The sequence below is a fragment of the Microcaecilia unicolor genome, chromosome 4, assembly GCF_901765095.1.
Source record: "Microcaecilia unicolor chromosome 4, aMicUni1.1, whole genome shotgun sequence".
In the NCBI taxonomy this organism is placed as follows: domain Eukaryota; kingdom Metazoa; phylum Chordata; class Amphibia; order Gymnophiona; family Siphonopidae; genus Microcaecilia; species Microcaecilia unicolor.
Window position 1 is genome coordinate 189,455,406 of NC_044034.1, and position 21,761 is coordinate 189,477,166.

A 21,761-nucleotide genomic window follows, 5' to 3' on the forward strand; every position below is an offset into this window, starting at 1 on the left:
TTTTTTTTTTTACTAGTGTCTCAATATTACCCACCTCTCTTACGTACCCAAACACATTAGCAGTGTTCCTAACTGGTCTGACACACTGATGGCTCCCTTGAGATCATCAGTGATGAAGACCTCCTGGTCTCTTTTCTTGTATTTGGCCCTTGGATTTCTGCATCACAAATGCATGATTTTAGGGAGGCTTTTGGAATACAGTATAGCTACTTTTGATAATTAGTTTTAATTTTCTTTCATTTTCTTTCCTTCCTCAGTCTCTTGTTCATATCCCTTTCAAAAGGTACACCTTCCATTCTGACCCTTCCCCAAATTCATTTTAAAAAGACATTGAAGCGGATTTGATCCTGCTGTGATCTTTTCTTGTCACTTTCCTTTTCCCCGATTGTACCCCATTGACTTCCACTCTGTGTTCTATTAATCCATTTATTTTGAAGTTTATAATTTTTATTTCCCAAACAGGCTAACTTGCTTACCAGTCTGCTGTTTGACTCAGTATGAAAGAATTTACTGAAATCCAAACTGGCCACATCTATTGTATCTTCAATCTACTACTCTAGTCACTTTGAAGAAATTGATCATATATGTTTGGCAAGATTTTCCTCTTGTGAAATCATGTAATCTATGATCCCCTGAACCATTGGTTCCAAGGTACAGCACATTTCCTTTGGTAGTATTTCTACTACATCACCTATCAGTTGTGCATGCCTTTCTTGTTCCTACCTTTGTGGTACAGTACTATATGTGCTGTTATTTCCTCTGGTCCCGGAGCACCCTAGCCAACCTCGTTTTCAGGATACCCACAATGAATATTCATGAGAAAGATTTGCGTGCACTGCCTCCACTGGATACAAATCTCTCATGAATATTCATTGTGGGTGTCCTGAAAACCAAACTGGCTAGGGTACCTCTGGGCCCAGGTTTGGGAACCACTGTTTTAAGGGATAAATTGAAGTACACTGAGTACCGCTTTTAATTTTAATTTTTTTTTTTTTAGTATTCTGTCATACTCCCCCTTAGGCCCCATGATCTTGGTTACTTTTAGTTATACCTGTACTTCGACATTTACAGAGGAGGTAATATTTGGTGTTTTCTTCCCATAGTCTTTGTATTTTTGCCTTTGGTCTATCACCCTTTCCCACAGCAAAAGTATTTTTTTAAAGACCTCTGCCACGTTCTTCTGATCCTGTTCTTCACCCCCTTCCCCTTTAATTCTTCTTGTTCTCTTTTAATCTTCCATATCATCAAGCTGATCAATCCATAGACTGGTGGGTTGTGTCCATCTACCAGCAGGTGGAGATAGAGAGCAAACTTTTGCCTCCCTATATGTGGTCATGTGCTGCCGGAAACTCCCCAGTATGTTCTCTATCTCAGCAGGTGGTGGTCACACACAGCAGCAGCTCTGGCTAGGCCTCCAAGCCTAATTCTTAGGTTTTGTTGAGTGCCTGGGGTTGAGGGCTCTTTTGAGCAAGTGCAAACCTGGTGGTGCCAAGTCCCTCCTTTTCTCCCCCCTCCCGCTGGCTCCGTTAACAAAAAAAAAAAAAAAATTTTGAACGTCCTTAAAGGCGTTTATTTCGACGTTTATTTAAACGTTTATTGCAGCTACTCACTGGGACACCAGGTCGTTACAGCTCGGAGCGGCAAGCAGGTAATTTTTACCTTTTTATAGCGGGCAGGGGGTTCCCCGATTCTTCTCCTCGTGGCATATGGCGTCAGAGGGCGAGGGCGCAAAGAGTCGCTCCCCGGATCGCTTGAGCGCTTCTAGAGGGGATGCGGGGGTCTTAAAGCCTGATTCGCCCTTGTTGGGTGACAGTTTCGTGACCGATGAATGTCCCGGTCCTTCCTCCGGCGTGGCGGTTTTTCCCGCCATAAACGCCCATCCCCCGCTCCTCGCCTCCGCCATCTTGGCCGGCCACGCGGCTCGGACGGCTTCTTCTTGGGCCGCCCTTGAGGTTGGAGACATTAATGCCATGAACGCCCTTAATTTGGGTGACGGCACAAAAGCGGCTAAAGTTAAGCGCCGTTCTTCCCGCGCGGCTCCTTCGCGGAGTGTCGCGCCGGACGCCATTTTGGATGCGCAGCATGTCTCTCCCCCGCTCTTGCGAGCGCCGGTTGAGGGTGCATCTAGGGCTGTAGCCCAGGCTGCAGAAGTGCACAGTCTGGGGGGTTTCTCCCCCGAGTTTGTTTTGCTGCTGCATCAGGCCTTCCTTATGCAAAACGCTGCCCCTGCTCCCTCGTCTGGTAAAGAGGTTGAGGTTCCCAGAGGTAAACGCCCTCGGGTTGATTCCCAGGCCTTGGAGGACTTTGTCTCCTCCGATGTAGATGAGGGCAGCGTATCTGAGTTCTCCCAACGGTCCTTTGCGGATTCCTTGGAGGAGACGGATCCCCTGCTCGGATGCAGCGGATGACCCCTCTGCAGCGCGGCTTTTTAACTCAGAGGATTTGCCCAACCTGTTGATACAGGCCATGGACACTTTGAAGATTTCCTCTCCGGAGGACGTCTCTCCCTCAGCCCCTGTTGGCTCTGCCATTATGCTGGAGACGAAGCGCCCGCCTAGAACCTTCCACGTGCATGATGCCATGCACACCTTAATTTCGGCTCAATGGGATGTCCCTGAAGCGAGCCTTAAAGTGGCTAGGGCTATGTCCCGCCTCTATCCTTTGACTGAAAGTGAACGAGAGGCCTATCTGTGGCCTACCGTGGATTCTTCAATCACTGCGGTGACTAAGAAAACGGCGTTGCCGGTGGAAGGTGGCACGGCCCTAAAGGACGCCCAAGACAGAAGATTGGAGGCGGCCTTAAGGTCGTCCTTTGAGGCGGCTGCTTTAAGTTTACAGGCCTCAGTTTGCGGCTCCTATGTGGCCAGGGCGTGCCTGACTATGGTGCAGCGGGCTTCCCCCTCGGATCATTCCTTGAGGGCTGATTGGCTGGCCCTGGAATCGGGCTTAGCCTATTTGGCAGACTTGTTGTATGATGTCTTGAGGGCCTCAGCTAAAGGCATGGCTCAGACAATCTCTGCGTGGCGGTGGCTTTGGCTGAAACATTGGTCTGCTGACCACGCCTCTAAATCCCGCCTGGCTAGATTCCCTTTTAAAGGCAAGCTGCTCTTTGGGGTCGAGCTGGACAAAATCGTGACCGATCTCGGCACGTCTAAGGGCAAGAAGTTACCAGAGGTCAGGGCTCGGGCTAGTACTCGTCCCGGTACCTCCAGAGGACGGTTTCAGGAAGCCCGTCGGTACCGCCCGGGCAGGTCGGGTTCCTCTGCCCCCTCTTCCTTTAAGAGGAATTTCTCCTCCAAGCAGCATTCCTTTCGCAGAGACCGCCGTCCCGGAGGTGCTCCCTCCGGTCCTCCCCCAGGGTCTCGTACCGAATGACGGGGCCTTGGTCCACGCCCCAGTGCAGATTGGAGGACGGCTGTCCTCGTTTCTGGGCGAGTGGACCACAATAACTTCAGACGCTTGGGTTCTGGAAGTCATCAGAGACGGCTACAAGCTAGAGTTCTGCCGACCCTTAAGAGACGGGTTTGTACTCTCTCCCTGCAAGTCTCCGGTCAAAGCTGTGGCAGTGCAGCAGACTTTGGACAATCTGATCCGCCTGGGTGCGGTCGTTCCGGTGCCAGAAAGTCAGCTTGGCAAGGGGCGTTACTCCATTTACTTTGTGGTACCAAAGAAAGGAGGTTCTGTCCGGCCTATCCTCGACCTCAAAGGGGTCAATCGGGCCTTGAAAGTGCGGCACTTTCGCATGGAGACTCTCCGCTCTGTTATAGCGGCAGTGAAGGCAGGGGAGTACCTGGCATCCTTGGACATCAAGGAAGCGTACTTGCATATTCCCATCTGGCCTCCTCATCAACGCTTTCTGCGTTTTGCAGTCCTGGGCCGACACTTCCAGTTCAGAGCCCTCCCGTTCGGGTTGGCTACTGATCCACGGACCTTTTCCAAAGTAATGGTGGTCATCGCGGCCTTCCTGCGAAAGGAAGGAGTACAAGTCCATCCTTATCTGGACGACTGGTTGATCCGAGCCCCCTCTTATGCAGAGTGCGGCAAAGCTGTGGACCGGGTAGTTGCTCTTTTGAGCTCCCTGGGATGGATCATCAACTGGGAGAAAAGCCAGCTTCGCCCGACTCAGTCCCTGGAGTATCTGGGAGTTCGATTCGACACCCAAGTGGGCAGAGTGTTCCTGCCAGACAATCGGATTGTCAAGCTTCAGGCTCAGGTGGACCAGTTCCTAGTAGCCTCTCCTCTTCGGGCTTGGGACTATGTGCAGCTGTTGGGCTCTATGACGGCCACGATGGAAGTAGTGCCCTGGGCCAGGGCTCATATGAGACCACTACAACAATCTCTGCTGCAGCGCTGGACTCCGATGTCGGAGGATTATGCTGTGCGCCTTCCCTTGGACCCAGCAGTGCGCAAGGCGCTGAGCTGGTGGATGCAGGCAGACAAGTTGTCTGCGGGAATGCCTCTGGTGACCCCGGAGTGGATTGTCGTCACGACGGACGCCTCTTTGTCGGGCTGGGGAGCCCACTGCTTGGGAAGGACAGCGCAGGGGCTCTGGTCTCCTGCAGAGGCAAGTGGTCTATCAACCTCCTGGAACTCAGAGCCATTCGGTTGGCGCTTTTGGAGTTCATCCCGGTACTGGTGTTGAAGCCGGTACGGGTCCTGTCGGACAATGCCACGGCTGTGGCCTATGTCAACCGCCAGGGAGGTACCAAGAGCGCCCCTCTAGCCAAGGAGGCTATGAATCTATGCCAGTGGGCAGAAGCGAACCTGGAGCAGCTGTCAGCGGCCCACATTGCCGGAGTCATGAATGTCAAGGCGGACTTTCTCAGTCGCCATACCTTGGAGCCCGGAGAGTGGCAGCTATCTGCTCAGGCGTTCTTGGACATCACGAAGCGCTGGGGCCAGCCGAGCCTAGATCTGATGGCGTCATCGGCCAATTGCCAAGTGCCGCGCTTTTTCAGCAGAGGACGGGACCCTCGATCCCTGGGAGTAGATGCTCTTCTCCAACAGTGGCCAACACAAGAGCTTCTCTATGTGTTCCCGCCCTGGCCCATGTTGGGCAGGGTGCTAGACCGGGTGGCAAAGCATCCCGGCAGGGTAATCCTGGTGGGTCCGGATTGGCCCAGACGTCCCTGGTATGCGGACTTGATCAGGCTCTCAGTCGACGATCCTCTGCGGCTGCCAGTGGAGCAGGGCCTGTTACATCAGGGTCCCGTGGTGATGGAGGATCCCTCCCCCTTTGGTCTTACGGCCTGGCTATTGAGCGGCAGCGTCTGAGAAAGAAGGGCTTCTCAGACAAGGTCATCGCCACTATGCTGAGAGCGAGGAAGCGCTCTACTTCTACTGCTTACGCCAGGGTTTGGCGTATATTTGCAGCGTGGTGTGAAGCAGGCTCACTTTCTCCCTTCACTGCTCCAATTTCTTCAGTGTTGGCGTTCCTGCAAGAAGGTCTGGAGAAAGGCCTGTCGCTCAGTTCCCTTAAAGTCCAGGTAGCGGCTCTGGCTTGCTTCAGGGGCCGCCTGAAGGGTGCTTCCCTGGCTTCGCAGCCAGATGTGGTGCGCTTTCTCAAGGGAGTTAATCACCTGCGCCCTCCTCTGCACTCAGTGGTGCCTGCGTGGAATCTCAACCTGGTGCTAAGAGCATTGCAGAAGCCGCCCTTTGAACCCTTGTCGAGGGCATCTCTGAAAGACCTGACGTTGAAAGCAGTCTTTTTGGTGGCTATCACTTCAGCCAGAAGAGTTTCCGAGCTCCAGGCGCTCTCATGTCGAGAGCCCTTTCTGCAGTTCACTGAGGCAGGAGTGACTATTCGCACAGTGCCTTCCTTCCTGCCCAAGATTGTTTCTCGCTTCCATGTGAATCAGCAGCTCTGTCTCCCTTCCTTTCGTAGGGAGGACTACCCAGAGGAGTACTCTGCTCTTAAATATCTGGATGTGAGACGAGTCATCATCAGATACTTAGAAGTGACCAATGAGTTCCGGAAATCGGATCATCTGTTTGTCCTGTTTGCAGGTCCTCGTAAGGGTCTGCAGGCTGCTAAGCCTACAGTGGCAAGATGGGTCAAGGAAGCCATTGCAGCGGCTTATGTGGCCGCGGGGAAGGTGCCGCCTATCCTGCTGAAGGCTCACTCCACTAGAGCTCAGGCGGCCTCGATGGCAGAGGCCGGGTCTGTCTCCTTGGAAGAGATATGCAAGGCGGCAACTTGGGCTTCGGCTCATACATTCTCCAAGCATTACCGCTTGACTGTGGCTGCACGGGCGGAGGCCCGGTTTGGAGCTTCAGTGTTGAGGTCAGGGATTTCAATGTCCCGCCCTGGGTGAGTACTGCTTCGGTACATCCCACCAGTCTATGGATTGATCAGCTTGATGATATGGAAGGTAAAATTATGTATCATACCTGATAATTTTCTTTCCATTAATCATAGCTGATCAATCCATAGCCCCTCCCAGATATCTGTACTGTTTTTATTCTGGTTGCATGTCAGGTTCAAGTTTAGTCTTCAGTTACTTCAGAAAGACTTCGTGTTCAAGTTTTTTCACTTGGATTCTTCAAGAGTTGAGACGAGTTTGTGTTACAGTGAGCTGCTGCATTCCTCTCCCCTCCGTTTTACGGGGCTGGATTGAGATTTAAATTCTGCCGGCACTCCCTCCCGCTTCGTGCGGCTGTAGGGCAGCTTTGTACCCCTCCCGCTTCGGCGGTGTTAGGGTCAGTCAGCTCCTCCCGCGGTTGCGGTTGCAGGATAAGCCAGATCCCCCCGCATCGGCGGGTGTGGTGTCCCTCCCCCGCTCCGCGGGGATGAGCTGGACGGATTCCCCTCCCCCACTTGTGTGGGGATGAGCTGGGTTAATTCCCCTCCCCCGTTTCGGCGGTGGTGAGCTGGGCAGAGTGTCCCTTCGTGGGTGTAATTCTCTAAGTGCTGAGTCCTGCGGATGGAGCTTTGATATCGACATACTGAGGAGTTTCCGGCAGCACATGACCACATATAGGGAGGCAAAAGTTTGCTCTCTATCTCCACCTGCTGGTAGATGGACACAACCCACCAGTCTATGGATTGATCAGCTATGATTAATGGAAAGAAAATTATCAGGTATGATACATAATTTTACCTTCTCTTTTCACTTATGTATACAGAGAAATTTTTATCCCCTGCATTTACTGATTGGACAGTTTCATTTCCTCTCTTTGGAGTCCTTTTACTAAGCCACGGTAAAAAGTGGCCTGCGGTAGTGCGAGTGCGTCTTTTGGGTGCACGCTGGGCCATTTTTTTACTGTGTCAAGGGAAAAGGGCCTTTTTTTAAGGGGCCGGAAAATGGAGATGCGCTAAAATTGAAACCAGCACACGTCCATTTTTGGCCGAAGACCTTACCTCCACCCATTCACCTAATGGTAAGGTCTCACATGCTACCTGCACGGTAAGCAAGCAGCACGCGCCAATTACTGTTTACCGCCGGGTAAGCAGCCCGCGGTCAAATTATTTTCTGCCTCATGATTTGGCGCACGCCAAATTTGGAATTACCACTCGGCTCACGCGCTAACCGGGTGGTAGTGCCGATTTGGCGTGTGCTATATGTGCATAAGCCCTTACACAGCTTAGTAAAAGGGCCCCTTTAAGCCTTTGGCTTTTTAATTGACTGCCTCTGAGTGGTTCTCCTGATTGTTACCTGCATCTATATATGTTTCCGGCATGCTATTGTTTTGGATTTTACTATGTTCACTCTTGAGAAGATGTTTCTGTTAAAGTTTTCAAAAACACATCTTTTGTGGCTGCATCATCATTCTGTATTTAAGTAAATCAGGGATGCTGCTGTGCTGATCCTCATATGAACAGCATCACACAGATAAGCTTAAGTGTCTGAAAAGTATGCCTTAACTCAAGATAGAGTATTGCAAGTACAATGTGCTATAATATAACAAAATCAAAGACAGAGCAGTAGACCAATAAAAGAAGCAACTGTGAAGCAGAAAGTTATTATTTATTATTATTATTAGTAGTAGTATTATTTATTTAGATTTTGCTCACACCTTTTTCAGTAGTAGCTCAAGGTGAGTTACATTCAGGTACACTGGATATTTCTCTGTCTCAGGAGGGCTCACAATTTAAGTTTGTACCTGAGGCCATAATGGAGGGTTAAGTGACTTGCCCAAGATCACAAGGAGTAGCAGTGGGATTTGAACCAGCCACCTCTGGATTGCAAGACCGGTGCTCTAACCACTAGGCCACTCCTCCAACATTTCACATTTCACTTTTAATGTACCATAAATCTAGAATAACAATCTAAGCAGTCTACACACTAAATCATCCAGAGGAAAAATAACAGAGGAAATATCACATAAAGGAGGCCTTGGTTACAAAGTAAAATATATTTATCTTGGAATATAGGGTGGCAGGGGAAAATGTGTACTCAAGGAGCTCCATAACATGCCTAAGGATATTTTACTTGAACTTTTTCTTTTGCCTACAGGATACTGGACTTTACTACGATTATTATCTCAAGGAAGTAATTGATGTGCTAGAAAAAGACAATCATTTCAGACAAAAGCTTCAGACTGCTGACATTGAGGATATCAAGGTGTGTGAGAAAGGGACATCAAGCCTGAATAAGCAAAACCTGAGCCTTCACCCTTAATTTGAAGCATAAACCAGTTGCTGGAGTCAGGATGTAGATAGAACCCTCTGGCTGGTGATCAGGTGGTACCTTCCATGAGTATAAGGGTAGCCTTATTATTGGCATATTTCCTTTTATCACGCACATAGATTATAATAACAGCAAGGTTGCTGTACTGTTTATTTGAAAGGATTAGGAAGACAAAATCATTGAACAGAAGGTATTAATACTGCTCTGGATGATTAAAAGCACAAAGCTAAATTTTTCACAGCCTACCCACGCATGCACTAATTAAGCAATTATTACTGGTACCAGCCAACAGGGAAATAAATTGCACTTGAGGTGAAGCAGGATATATTGAACTCATATCTGCAATGAATGATCTCTCTGATATGATTACAGTGGAATAGTTTTAAAATGTAATGTAGACTGAATGATACCAGTTTTCAGCTGTAGGGTATGAGGGTTGCCACTCTTTCATCAAAGAAGAGCAGGTGTTTATTTTAGGCAAACTGGAAAGTGTTAATAGGTTTCTCCTTTAGCGCTCTTCCTCATGATTTTATCTAAAGCCAGGCTGTATTTATATAGTTTCTTATTGTTTGCTTTCTTATAACAGAGTGGGAAGCTAAGTCGAGAATTAGACTTAGTGAGCCATCATGTTAGAACCAAATTGGATGAACTTAAGAGACAAGAAGTGGCACGGTTAAGGATGCTTCTTAAAGTGAAACTGGATTCCGTTCAAGGTAAGCATGCAGACTGCAGCTCTTCACTGACACCCCTATCAAATCGCCATGCATCATAGATTAGTTCAGAATGAATGATGTCATAACCTGTGGTCCCAATGGTGTTTGATATGATCAAGGTTTACCAAGACAAACTGGAACCTTTTTTTCATATTGCATGACATTTCTCTCTGTTTTTAAATCCAATCTAATATACTAAATGTGACCAGAGGCAAGGTACATGGGGTGCAAATATGGAAGGAGTTAAGAAGGAAAGCTGGTTGGGAAGACTATTTGGCAGAAGTGTGCAGTGCTGGACTGGAAGGAAACCATACTGCAGAGCTTGCGCTCTAGTCCATAGAATGCTGCCTAGCTGGGGTAAGATTCTAAACGGCTTAGGCTGATAGTTGGGAGGGAATCCAGAGAGGAAAAAACTGTGAGAGCTGAGTGTTTCTCTGATGAACCTAAATATACTTTTAAGATTGCAGAATTGATGTTCAGAGAAGTCAGGGAATGCTCAGATGTTGTTCTGTGTGTGAATGAGACAGGCAAAGTTGTAGAGTTACTGCTTGATAAGTGTCAGGAAGAAGCAGCCAGCACTATGGACAACTGTGGAGAGTCCCACGGGAAATAGCAGACTCTTGAGTGTTTAAGAGAGAGAAAAATAATAAAATAAAAGCCAATTGTTGAGGTTCAGGAAGAAAACTCATAGCTCAGAAGCATTTGTATTTCTAGGCTGTGGAACTGCCTACAGAACCTCTGCCAGACTGCAGGGTTCTAAAATTAAAACAAAACAAAAACAACCCTTAAGCAGGGAAAGACTGCAGTAATTCTTTTTCCTTGTGAGACAGGAGTACCAGTACTGCTAACATAATTCCTGAAGTGAGAAAACTGGTAACTACTGTGTCCAGAAGTACATAAGTACATAAGTAATGCCACACTGGGAAAAGACCAAGGGTCCATCGAGCCCAGCATCCTGTCCACGACAGCGGCCAATCCAGGCCAAGGGCACCTGGCAAGCTTCCCAAACTTACAAACATTCTATACATGTTATTCCTGGAATTGTGGATTTTCCCAAGTCCATTTAGTAGTCGTTTATGGACTTGTGTTTGTTTGTTTAAGATCTTCAGTGGTTAGGGAACAGCTATAGAAGCACCATAAACCTGCCTCAAATGACACAGCTGTCTGCAAAATAATACTTGCTAAGACCTTATTGGCCAAAAGATAACCCTGCTAGTCCTGACTCAGTTCTGGGTTCAAGTGTGCCTGAAGTGATTGAGAACTACAGAAAAACAGTTGGGAGGGAAACCAGGTACGGACTCCAATTATCTTTACTTTTTAAAAAGAAAGAGAGGGAGTGTGTACGGTGACAGCAGAAGGGAAAAACCACAGGGAAAGCATATTGTAGTAGATAGGGTTTTCTTTTATTGATTTGGATTGTTAGGAGTAGTAGGTGCAACAAAGAAGATCACAGAAGAAGAGAGGAGTTCTCACCTGAGAGGGATCTGATCCAACTTCTGCTCCTGCGACAGGCTAGCCACTGCAAGAGATTTTTCCAAGAACAACGGGAGACCTAAGTGACTGTTACAAAAGAAATAGGAAAAGTACTAAAAGTGTGCACACATTTGGAAAGTTCTATTTAGCTCCAGATCAGGGAAAACCAGTGCAAAGAACCCACTTACCCTAAAAGACATTGTAGTGATTCTGATTAATGCATTCTCCCAAGACCTGAGTCTGTAAAATATGCAGAAGAAAGAGAAAACCTCTAAAAATATCTATCCTAACACAACTTAGAACTGAGCCAAAGAACTTTGTGTTGTGCATGAAGTAATTTACTTATCCGACAAATGATTGGTAGCTGTATTAGATGATATGTTTTTGTTTTTTGAGAAAACTTTGCATCCTCTGAAAATTAGACCTTGAATAATGTCTGTAGAAAAATATTAAGAACGTTATTTTGTAAGTTCTGTAGAGAAAAATAATTTGTAGAACCTATTGAGCTTCAGGAATAAACCTTTGAAACCCTATGCTTTATTAAGTGTGCTCTTTTGTAATAGTACTGCTAAAACCTTACATGTGATCAAATCAATGTGCTGAAAGATTAATTGTAACTGGACACATCTTGCTTGAGCTCCTCACCCTTGAGGTAAGAGTTGCACTTGGTTAAACCATGACTAAAGGTAAGGTAGAGAATGAAGAGAGCTCTGGCACAGTTTTTGGCATCACAAAGGACAGGATTTGAGAATTCTGAAGTAGAATTTTAAAATTGTAAGTTGTATTGTAAAACAGAATTTTTTCCCAAGGTTCTGAATTTTATCGACACCCGGAACTTGTGATCCAAAGAACATGGAGGATGAGAACATGCGGGAAGAATTCTTAATTCTGAAGAGAAGGATGGAGGAGCAAGAGAGAAGGTTTGAAGAACAGTGTAGGCTGCTGGAGATGAGTAGGGAAGTGCAGAAGGAGATGATGGCAACCAATCGGATACTGCCGGAGAAAATGCTTGAGAGTGGTAAAGACTGTCAGGCATATTTTCAAAGCACTTAGCCTTCCAAAGTTCCATAGAAACCTATGGAACTTTGGAAGGCTAAGTGCTTTAAAAATGAGCCCCATTGGGGCAGGAAGGAGTCACATTCCAGGAGAACTTACAGTGGAGGAGTGGGTGCAACAAGCAAGAGTGGCCTTACGGGTGCTGCGAGTACCAGAGGAAGATAAAAAAAGATGTCATTATGTACTACTTGAAGGGACCAGCTTGGATGATGGCTAAGTATATGCCAGATAGGGAGACAAAAACAGTACAAGATTTGTTTTGAATGTTGATAGAAAAATTTGAGGACAAGAGATTGGTGAGAAGGACTCTACAGGATGTTTACAACTTGAAGCAGAAGTAAAGAGAAAACGTGCGCTCTTCCGTCTTTCCCATACAAGAAGCTAAGAGAGACCCTAGCTGGGTGGTGGAATCAGAAATGATAAAAGGACAACTTATCACGGGGCTGTTGAAGATGAGGAGCACCCAGAATTGAGTCGTGGGATGCAGATTCTACTGTGAAGATTGGATGCACAAATTCGAGATACTACATCTGAGGGTTTAGAACCTGAAAGTGAGACAGAGACAAACTATTTAGAGCTGTTGGAGCCTGTCTCATAAAGTCAAGAAGCTATCCATCCAACAACAGGAAATGAGGCAAGAGAGAGAGGAGAATTCCCATCATAGAGCACTCACAGTTCCTATGAGTGGGAACTCCAGAGAAGGGACAACGACAGGCCAGTAAGAAGAAATGAGTCTGCTCGAACATTGAAGTTGTCAGGTAAAAACCAGAGCAACTTCCTTGAAGGCAGCTCCTATGTGCTTCAGAGAAGGGTGACAAAAATGATAAAGGGGATGGGAAAACTTCCTTATGAAGAAAGGCTAAAGCAGCTAGGGCTCCTTGGCTTGGAGAAAAGATGGCTGAGGTGAGATGTGATAGAGGTGTATAAAATAATGGCTGAAGTGGAATCGCTTGTTTACTCTTTCCAAAAATACTAGGACCAGGGAGCATGCAATGAAGCTACTAAGAAGTCATTTTAAAACAAATCTGAGAAAATATTTCTTCATTCAACGTGTAATTAAACTCTGGAATTTGTTGCCAGAGAATGTTGTAAAAGCAGTTAGGTTAACAGGGTTTAAAAAAGGTTTGGGTAACATCCTAAAAGAAAAGGCCATATTAACATGGCCTTGGAGAAAATCTACTGCTTATTTCTCGGATATGCACCATATGTATTCTACTGTTTGGGATCTTGCCAGGTACTTGTGACCTCGGTTGACTCTGTTGGAAACAGGATACTGGGCTTGATGGACCTTCGGCCTGTCCCAGTGTGGCAAATGTTCTTATGTGGAGAGGAAGGGCATCTGATGCAGCAATGTCAGAGTGAGAAAATTCCTTTTATCCGACAAACAGGCTCTTCAGAATATTGAAAGGATCCAGCAGTGGCGACATGTAGGAAAGCCTTGAATAAAAGTGTTAAGCACGTTGAAGTTAGTGATGATGAGGACATTCAGAGGAAGTCCAAAACAAAGCCATCTACTTCCAAGGCAGAAGTGAGGTATATGCATTCAGATGTGGAACTGGAAAGAATTAAAAGGGCTATTGGACCCAACCTTATAACCACAGTTATAATGGAAGGGGTCTTGTAGATACGGGGTTGGAGGTAACCACTCTATCAAAGGGTACTTCCTTCAGAACTTCCCTAGCATGGTGCTGAAACAAGGTTACCAGATCCAGCTATCAGCTGTCAGTGATTCTGAGATAACAATTGCAGGTTGTATGGACATCACTATGGAATGCATGGGGCAGGAAATCAATAAATGTTGCATGCTTATTGTGAGAGACCTCAGTAAGGACTCGAGCACAAAAACACCTGGAATACTTGGAACAAATATCTTAAGGGAAATACATGGATTCTGATCCAGATGGGTTATAGTAGCCTCTGATTTATTTATTTGTTACATTTATACCCCACATTTTCCCACCTATTTGCAGGCTCAGTGTGGCTTACAAAGTATCGTAAAGGCGTTTGTCATTACGGTTGATAACAAATACAAGATTGTGTTGTGGTCACATGAGGTAGAAGTATATCAGGAGGGGAAGAGGAAGTAATTTGTCCAGTACGATCTTTGATTATGTTGTGTTGCTGGGTGTGGGGGTTTATGTTGGATCGGTGGGATAAGCTTTTTTGAAGAGATGGGTTTTCAATGATTTCCTGAAGTTTAGGTGGTCATGTATTGTTTTCACTACAAACGGGAGTCCATTCCATAGTTGTGCGCTTATGTAGGAGAAGCTAGATGCGTGAGTTGTTTTGTATTTTAGCCCTTTACAGTTTGGGTAATGTAGGTTTAGATATGATCATGCTGATCCGAGTCTGTTTCTAGTTGGTAGATCAATGAGGTCCGTCATGTATCCTGGGACTAAGTCGTGAATGATTTTGTGGACTAAAGTGCAGATTTTGAAGATCATCCGTTCTTTGATTGGGAGCCAGTGCAGCTTTTCTCGAAGGGGTTTGGCGCTTTTGAATCGTGTTTTACCATATATCAGTCTGGCTGCTGTATTTTAGGTGGGCTGGAGTTTTTTTTCTGAGTTGTTCTTTGCATCCCACATAAATTCCATTGCAGTAATTTGCATGGCTTAGGACCATTGATTGTATTAGTTTACGAAAGGTATCCCTCAGGAAGAAAGGTTTTATTCGTTTTAGTTTCCACACTGAGTAAAACATTTTCTTTATTACGGTTTTTACTTGGCTCTTGCGAGTGATGTTGCGGTCAATAGTTACTCCGAGTATTTTTAGGCTATCTGAAGTAAGGAGTGTGTGTCCTGGGGTGTGTAAGGCTGCGGGTTTGAAGTTGTTATGTTGAGATGAGAGGATAAAACAAAAGAGAGGGAACAAAGTACAAACTAAAGTCCAAACAAAAAAAACAGCACCACGGGCCTTTAAAAATGGAACACAGTTCTTTAATGAATGAGCCTTGACAAAAAGACCCGACACGGGCCGTATTTCGGTGACTAGCACCTGCGTCAGAGGTCTACATAGAATACAAAACATAGAAATAATATATTTAAAAAAAAATTTTTTAAATATAATGAGTAAAACCAAAGATTAATATTTAGACTCATCAAGCATACATATATAAGCCTATATAAACACCTAAAGCATTTAATATTTTAACATTGCATTTAATATTTTAACATTCTCATATATTATTATATAGTAATTTGAAAATAAATGGATAATTAATCAAAACAAAAATGGTAACTCACCACAGTGATGACGTGGAAAACTTGGGGAATAACTCGAATATATTCCTCTACAATATATTATTCCTTACTTTTGGACAAAAAAAATTTTCATATATTAATATTATATGTTTAAAACGCTTATTTTAATTATTTATAATATATTTTATAAAAAGGTCATATTATATAATACTGGCTATAACTAAATTTCATATTCATAAAAGCTTAAACTAACAGGTCAAAAATAATTTTTTAAAACATTTTAAAATATACAATAAATTTCAAACATTACACTGATAATATCATAAACCTTCAAAAACATTCAAATCAGCACAGAAATGAATAAATATATACATCTTCAAATATAAAAAAGCCAAAACTATAATATCTAGTGGCATTACTTGATCTTAATTTTAAAAAAACAACATTTTGTCACTATATGTGTATACATATACACACACACATACACACACACACATATATATATATATATATATATATATATATATGTATATATATATATATACACACATACACATACATACATACACACACACATACACATATACATATGTATGTGCGTGTGTGCATGTACACACACATATATATTGTAGCATTAACAGGGCTTCTATTATCTTTTGGAGCTCTGGGTATATTTGTTTCGTTATCTGCCAATTACAATTAATTATGTACATTTTATTTGTAACTGCTAATGGTATTTTAGCTAGTGACAAAATACCTTTAAAATTTGCATTTATTTTGTTATCTGCCAATCACAATTAATTATACAAATGGCATCTTGAATAGTGACAAAGGGTTAACAGGGCTTTTGTTCACATACATATGTTTCTCACATCAGCATTCATTTAATAAAATGTCTTCAATATTTCTTTTAGAACATAGCAAAAATGATTTTCATAAGCAATAAAATACTGACTTTCATTTTAACTCAAGTGTCAAAAGAAAAAAATCTGTATACCTCAGACTGTATTGCCAAACAGAAGGGTTTCAATAAGTATAACAAACCATAATGCCACAGACATTACCAAGAGGATTGTGCAATTGATAAAAGTTGTCAAATCATGAGGCAGCAAATACTATAGTGCCTAACTTAGAAACTTCCTACAATTTATTGTCATGACAAAAACTTACCCCCATGTCTCATGTAGTAAAAGCTACAAAGCACCAAGGCACTTTCACTTTCTGTATCAAAATGGATGAAAAGCTGTGCTCTCAAAAGGCTCTGCTTTTAATACCACGTCACACAGGGTGGAAACATTTTTTAATTAACTTAAGTGAAAACACCTGATCTTCACAAAGCATTAACCTTTATCCTATCAAATGAATTTAGGTGGTTACTGGGTCTAAAAGCCTGCCAGATATGCAGGAACCATTTACTAGGTCCTAAAGCCTACATTGTTAAAATATCCATTTATTTAAAATATATATAAAATGACAGGATATTGAGTAATTATCAAAACAATTGACTAACTATATTGCAATTTTAATCTATTTAGCAAATCTATAAATTGTGTCTTCAATTAACTGTTCATATGCCAATTTTTTATCTACTCTTAAATTGAATATTTATCAAATATTAAATGACCAAATTTAAAAAGATTTTCTGAACAAATATGAACATACCATACCCCAGTTTTAATCTATTTACTGTCTATTAATTATATTTTAAATTTAACTGTTCATATACTATTTTATTATGTCATTAAAAAAGCTTATAAATGCTAAAATTGAGCTTAAACAGCACTTCATTCTTATAATTGTATGTTTATATTGTGCCATTATTATCTACCTTATGAGTCTATAAATTGCATTTATAATTAATTATTTAATTCTAAATATAAACTTAAATAATACTACAAACATATGGTTTTATCATTAAATATACCAATATATTCTAATGTATTTACTATATGAAATGATTATTTAAAAAAATGAATTAAAATGAATTAAAAAATTAATGAAAAACATTTTTTGAAACCTTAAAAAACATTAAAAACTAGAATGAAACGTGAGTGGCATTACAAATCTGTAGTTTTATCATAATGTTATGTTGAATATACCCATGCAATCAGGTGTTAAACTTAAATAAGTACATATATGAAACATTTGTTCATAAACCAAATGAGTACATGTGTGAAACATTTGTTCATAAATACATGACATCAAACAATCAAAAATATATGCTTTAAACCAAGCATATCATACATCCATTAGTCACATATATAAATGTTCCTTAAAATAAACTGCAAAGAACATCCTTCCAATGTTTAAAAAGAAAGAAAACAACATATTGTCTAAATATTCATTGGAAAACAGACAAGTCTATTTCTAGATTAAGTCCTGCAGGAGTTACTGTATTAAATTCAAAAATAGTTCTTTGTTCTCGTTGTAACAAAAGCAGATCAAGGTCACCACCACGCCACGGCTTTTTAACCACTTGATAGACAAAAAACCGGAGATCAGACGGGGAATGCGATTGTTCCTTATAATGTTGCACAAGTGGGGCAGTGAGATTACCCCGATTGATATTACTCCTATGCTCAATTATGCGCGTCTTGATTTTTCTCTTTGTTTTACCCACGTAAAGTAATGAGCAAGGGCACATAATAACATATACGGCATGTGTGGTATTGCAATTAGTGTGGTTCAGCAGTTTATAAATTTTGCCAGTCTGTGGATGTTCAAAGGAAACAATATCCATTGACAACTGACATACCGAACAACTCTTGCATGGATGATGGCCAGTAACAAAATGATCCAGTTCTAATCGTTGATCATTGTTAGTTTGAGGCAGTGAAGATGGGGCAATAATTTCTTTTAAATTCCTCCCTCTAGTGTGTGCAATTGTAACTTTTTTATCTCGAAAGCAACTGTGTTCTTCAAGGATATGCCAGTTGTTATATATAATTTTCTGAATATCTCTTGAATAGTTTGAGAACTGTAGGCTGCAAACAATATCTGGTGTTTTTCTAACATCTCGTGGTTTGAGTAATTTTTCTCTGTCAGATGTTCTAGCCTGTTGAAAGCCTTTAGTAATACATTTTGAAGGGTAACCTCGATCCTGGAATTTTTTCTGTAGAGGTTTAGATTGTTCTTCAAAATCATTTATTTGGCTACACAGTCTCCGGAGCCGTAGGAACTGTGATCGTGGAAGATTCTCCTTGAGACTTCTACTATGAAAACTGTCAAAGTGCAAAAACCCTTTGTCACTATTCAAGATGCCATTTGTATAATTAATTGTGATTGGCAGATAACAAAATAAATGCAAATTTTAAAGGTATTTTGTCACTAGCTAAAATACCATTAGCAGTTACAAATAAAATGTACATAATTAATTGTAATTGGCAGATAACGAAACAAATATACCCAGAGCTCCAAAAGATAATAGAAGCCCTGTTAATGCTACAATATATATGTGTGTGTACATGCACACACGCACATACATATGTATATGTGTATGTGTGTGTGTGTGTGTATGTATGTATGTGTATGTGTGTATATATATATATATATATATGTGTGTGTATGTGTGTGTGTATATGTATACACATACACATATAGTGACAAAATGTTGTTTTTTTAAAATTAAGATCAAGTAATGCCACTAGATATTATAGTTTTGGCTTTTTTATATTTGAAGATGTATATATTTATTCATTTCTGTGCTGATTTGAATGTTTTTGAAGGTTTATGATATTATCAGTGTAATGTTTGAAATTTATTGTATATTTTAAAATGTTTTAAAAAATTATTTTTGACCTGTTAGTTTAAGCTTTTATGAATATGAAATTTAGTTATAGCCAGTATTATATAATATGACCTTTTTATAAAATATATTATAAATAATTAAAATAAGCGTTTTAAACATATAATATTAATATATGCAAAAAAAATTTTTGTCCAAAAGTAAGGAATAATATATTGTAGAGGAATATATTCGAGTTATTCCCCAAGTTTTCCACGTCATCACTGTGGTGAGTTACCATTTTTGTTTTGATTAATTATCCATTTATTTTCAAATTACTATATAATAATATATGAGAATGTTAAAATATTAAATGCAATGTTAAAATATTAAATGCTTTAGGTGTTTATATAGGCTTATATATGTATGCTTGATGAGTCTAAATATTAATCTTTGGTTTTACTCATTATATTTAAAAAAAAATTTTTTAAATATATTATTTCTATGTTTTGTATTCTATGTAGACCCCTGACGCAGGTGCTAGTCACCGAAACACGGCCCGTGTCGGGTCTTTTTGTCAAGGCTCATTCATTAAAGAACTGTGTTCCATTTTTAAAGGCCCGTGGTGCTGTTTTTTTTGTTTGGAGATGAGAGGATAAGGCAGTGAGTTTTTTCAGTGTTCAGTTTCAACTGGAATGAGTTTGCCCAGAAGTTCATGATGTTCAGGCCATCGTTTATTTCATTGGTTATTTCAGTCAGATCATGTCTGAAGGGAATATAGATTGTGGCATCATCTGCATAGATGAATGGGTTAAGGCCTCGTTTGGATAAGGACTTTGCCAATGGGATCATCATCATGTTGAAGAGTATTGGTGATAATGGTGATCCTTGGGGTACTCCACAGGCTGCTTTCCATGGTGGTGATACGTTTGAATTTGATTTTACTTGGTATGTTCTGGTAGTTAGAAAGCCTTTGAACCAATTGTGTATGTTCCCAAGAATCCCAAAGTGGTCAAGGAGTCTTAGTAGTATATTATGGTTAACCATGTGGAATGCGCTCGACATGTTGAATTGAAGAAGTATGCTTTTACCTATGGCTATTTCCTGTTTGAATTTGGCCAGGAGAGTGACTAGGACAGTTTCGGTACTATGGTGGGAGCGGAATCCTGATTGTGAGTCATGTAGTATTGAGTGCTTGCCAAGTATTCCGTAAGCTGTTTGGTCACCAAACTCTTCAGCAATTTTACTACTAGTGGGATGGACGCAACTAGGCGGTAGTTGGTGAGGTCGTTTGTCTTTTTCTTAGTGTCTTTTGGTATTGGGGTAAGTAATATGTTACCATATTCCTCAGGGAACAGACCTTGTTGTAGCATGAAATTTAGGTGGATTGTGAGGTCTTCTGTGAATCGGCTTGGGGCAAATTTGAGTAGATGACTGGGACATGTGTCCAGTTTGCAGTGGGTGTTGGCAAATCTGTGAGTCGCTTGTGTAACTGATTCAGTGGTGAGTGGATTGAATGTTGACCAGATACGGTCGGCTGGGTATCCACCCCGGATTAGAGCTAGATAGTTAAAGAAATTTTCGATGTCAGTGTTGTGATGAGGAAGAGTGCTGCATAGTTTTGTTATTTTGACCTTGAAGTAGGCAGCCAGTTCATCTGCAGATGGGATGTCTGTGTTGGATGTAGTGACCGGGGTGGTGTCCAGTAACTTATTTACGAGTTGAAATAGTTTCTTAAGATCTGTATAATCCAGTCCAAGTTTAGTCTTGTAGTAGGACCTTTTGGTTTGTCTAATTGCATATTTGTATTTTCTGTGTATTTGTTTCCATGCATTGAATATATTTTTGTTTTTTTTTTGTTTTTTTCCATGCTCATTCAAGTTTTCTGGATTGTGTTTTGAGTTTCTTTAGTTCATCACTGAACCATGGTACTGAGTTTTGTCTTTTTGATATTCTTGTTTTTAAGGGTGCTATTTCATTTAGTATGCTTCTGCATCTAGCCTCCAAATGGTTGAGGTAGTGTATGGAGTCAGTTCGTGTTGTACATTCATTGTCATATATCTGTTGCCAGAATATTTGTGGATCAATTTGCCCTCTCGTTGTATAAGTTGTCTGTTCTAATGTATGATTTGAGTCCTTCTTTCGCCAATTTAAGGATAGGTTCAGTTTGTAATGATCAGTCCAAGGTACTTCTAACCATTTGATATCTGGTAATGATAGGTTTTGATCTGTGGATAGTTTGTGTGATAAAAGGTCTAGTGTGTGACCTTTGGTGTGGGTAGCATGCATGTGAGGCCATGTGAGATCCCAAGACTGTAGGAAGTCTTTGCATTCGCTTGCATTGGCTGAGTTGGGATCTTCTAAGTGAAGGTTTATGTCGCCTAGTATTAGTATATTGGAGTTGTTTACGCAAATGTTTGAGATAAAATCCATGAAGATAGGCTGGCTTTCGTGCCAGTTACTGGGCGGTCTATAAAACAGGACGCAGGTCAGTTGATCAATCAGGGATTTGTTTTGGATTCTGAGTGAAGCAATTTCTAGTTGGGGTGTTATGGACTCGGCGATGGTTTCAGTAATGAATTGTTCTCGGTAGATTAACGCAATGCCTCCGCCTCTCTTTTCCAGTCTGGTCCACTGAGTGATTTTGTAACCTGGGGGCATAGTTTGAGGATTATAGGATCCTTTTGCTTATGGGTGGATGTTTCACTGATGAAGATAAGGTCGAGGTTTTCTGATTTAATCCAGTCTGATAATGTTGTTTTGTTAACTACGGACCTAGCACTTGGATATTTTGGTATTGGGTTGCTAGGTTAGGTGTTGTGTGGATTCTTGTAAGTTGTCGTTCGTTGGATGGTGTCTTTTTGTTGTGATATTTCCTTCCATTGCTTTGGTGGTGACCGTAGTTGGATAATCTTCCTTCACTGATGTAACTGCGAGAACAATTAGAAAGATTCGCGTCCAGCTG

General features: G+C 41.9%; 1 protein-coding gene across 2 annotated transcripts in view; it reads left to right on the forward strand.

Moving 5' to 3' along the window:
- NUCB2 (nucleobindin 2) overlaps positions 1-21,761 on the forward strand; it is a 243,995-nt gene that overhangs the window by 114,763 nt on the left and 107,471 nt on the right. For both annotated transcript variants that reach the window (XR_003941930.1, XM_030201064.1), the window contains exons 3-4: positions 8,457-8,564; positions 9,217-9,343. Coding sequence is in view for 1 of the 2 variants with exons in the window: in XM_030201064.1 (XP_030056924.1) it covers positions 8,457-8,564; positions 9,217-9,343 (235 nt within the window). In the remaining variant the exon portion in view is untranslated. The remainder of the gene's footprint in view (positions 1-8,456; positions 8,565-9,216; positions 9,344-21,761) is intronic.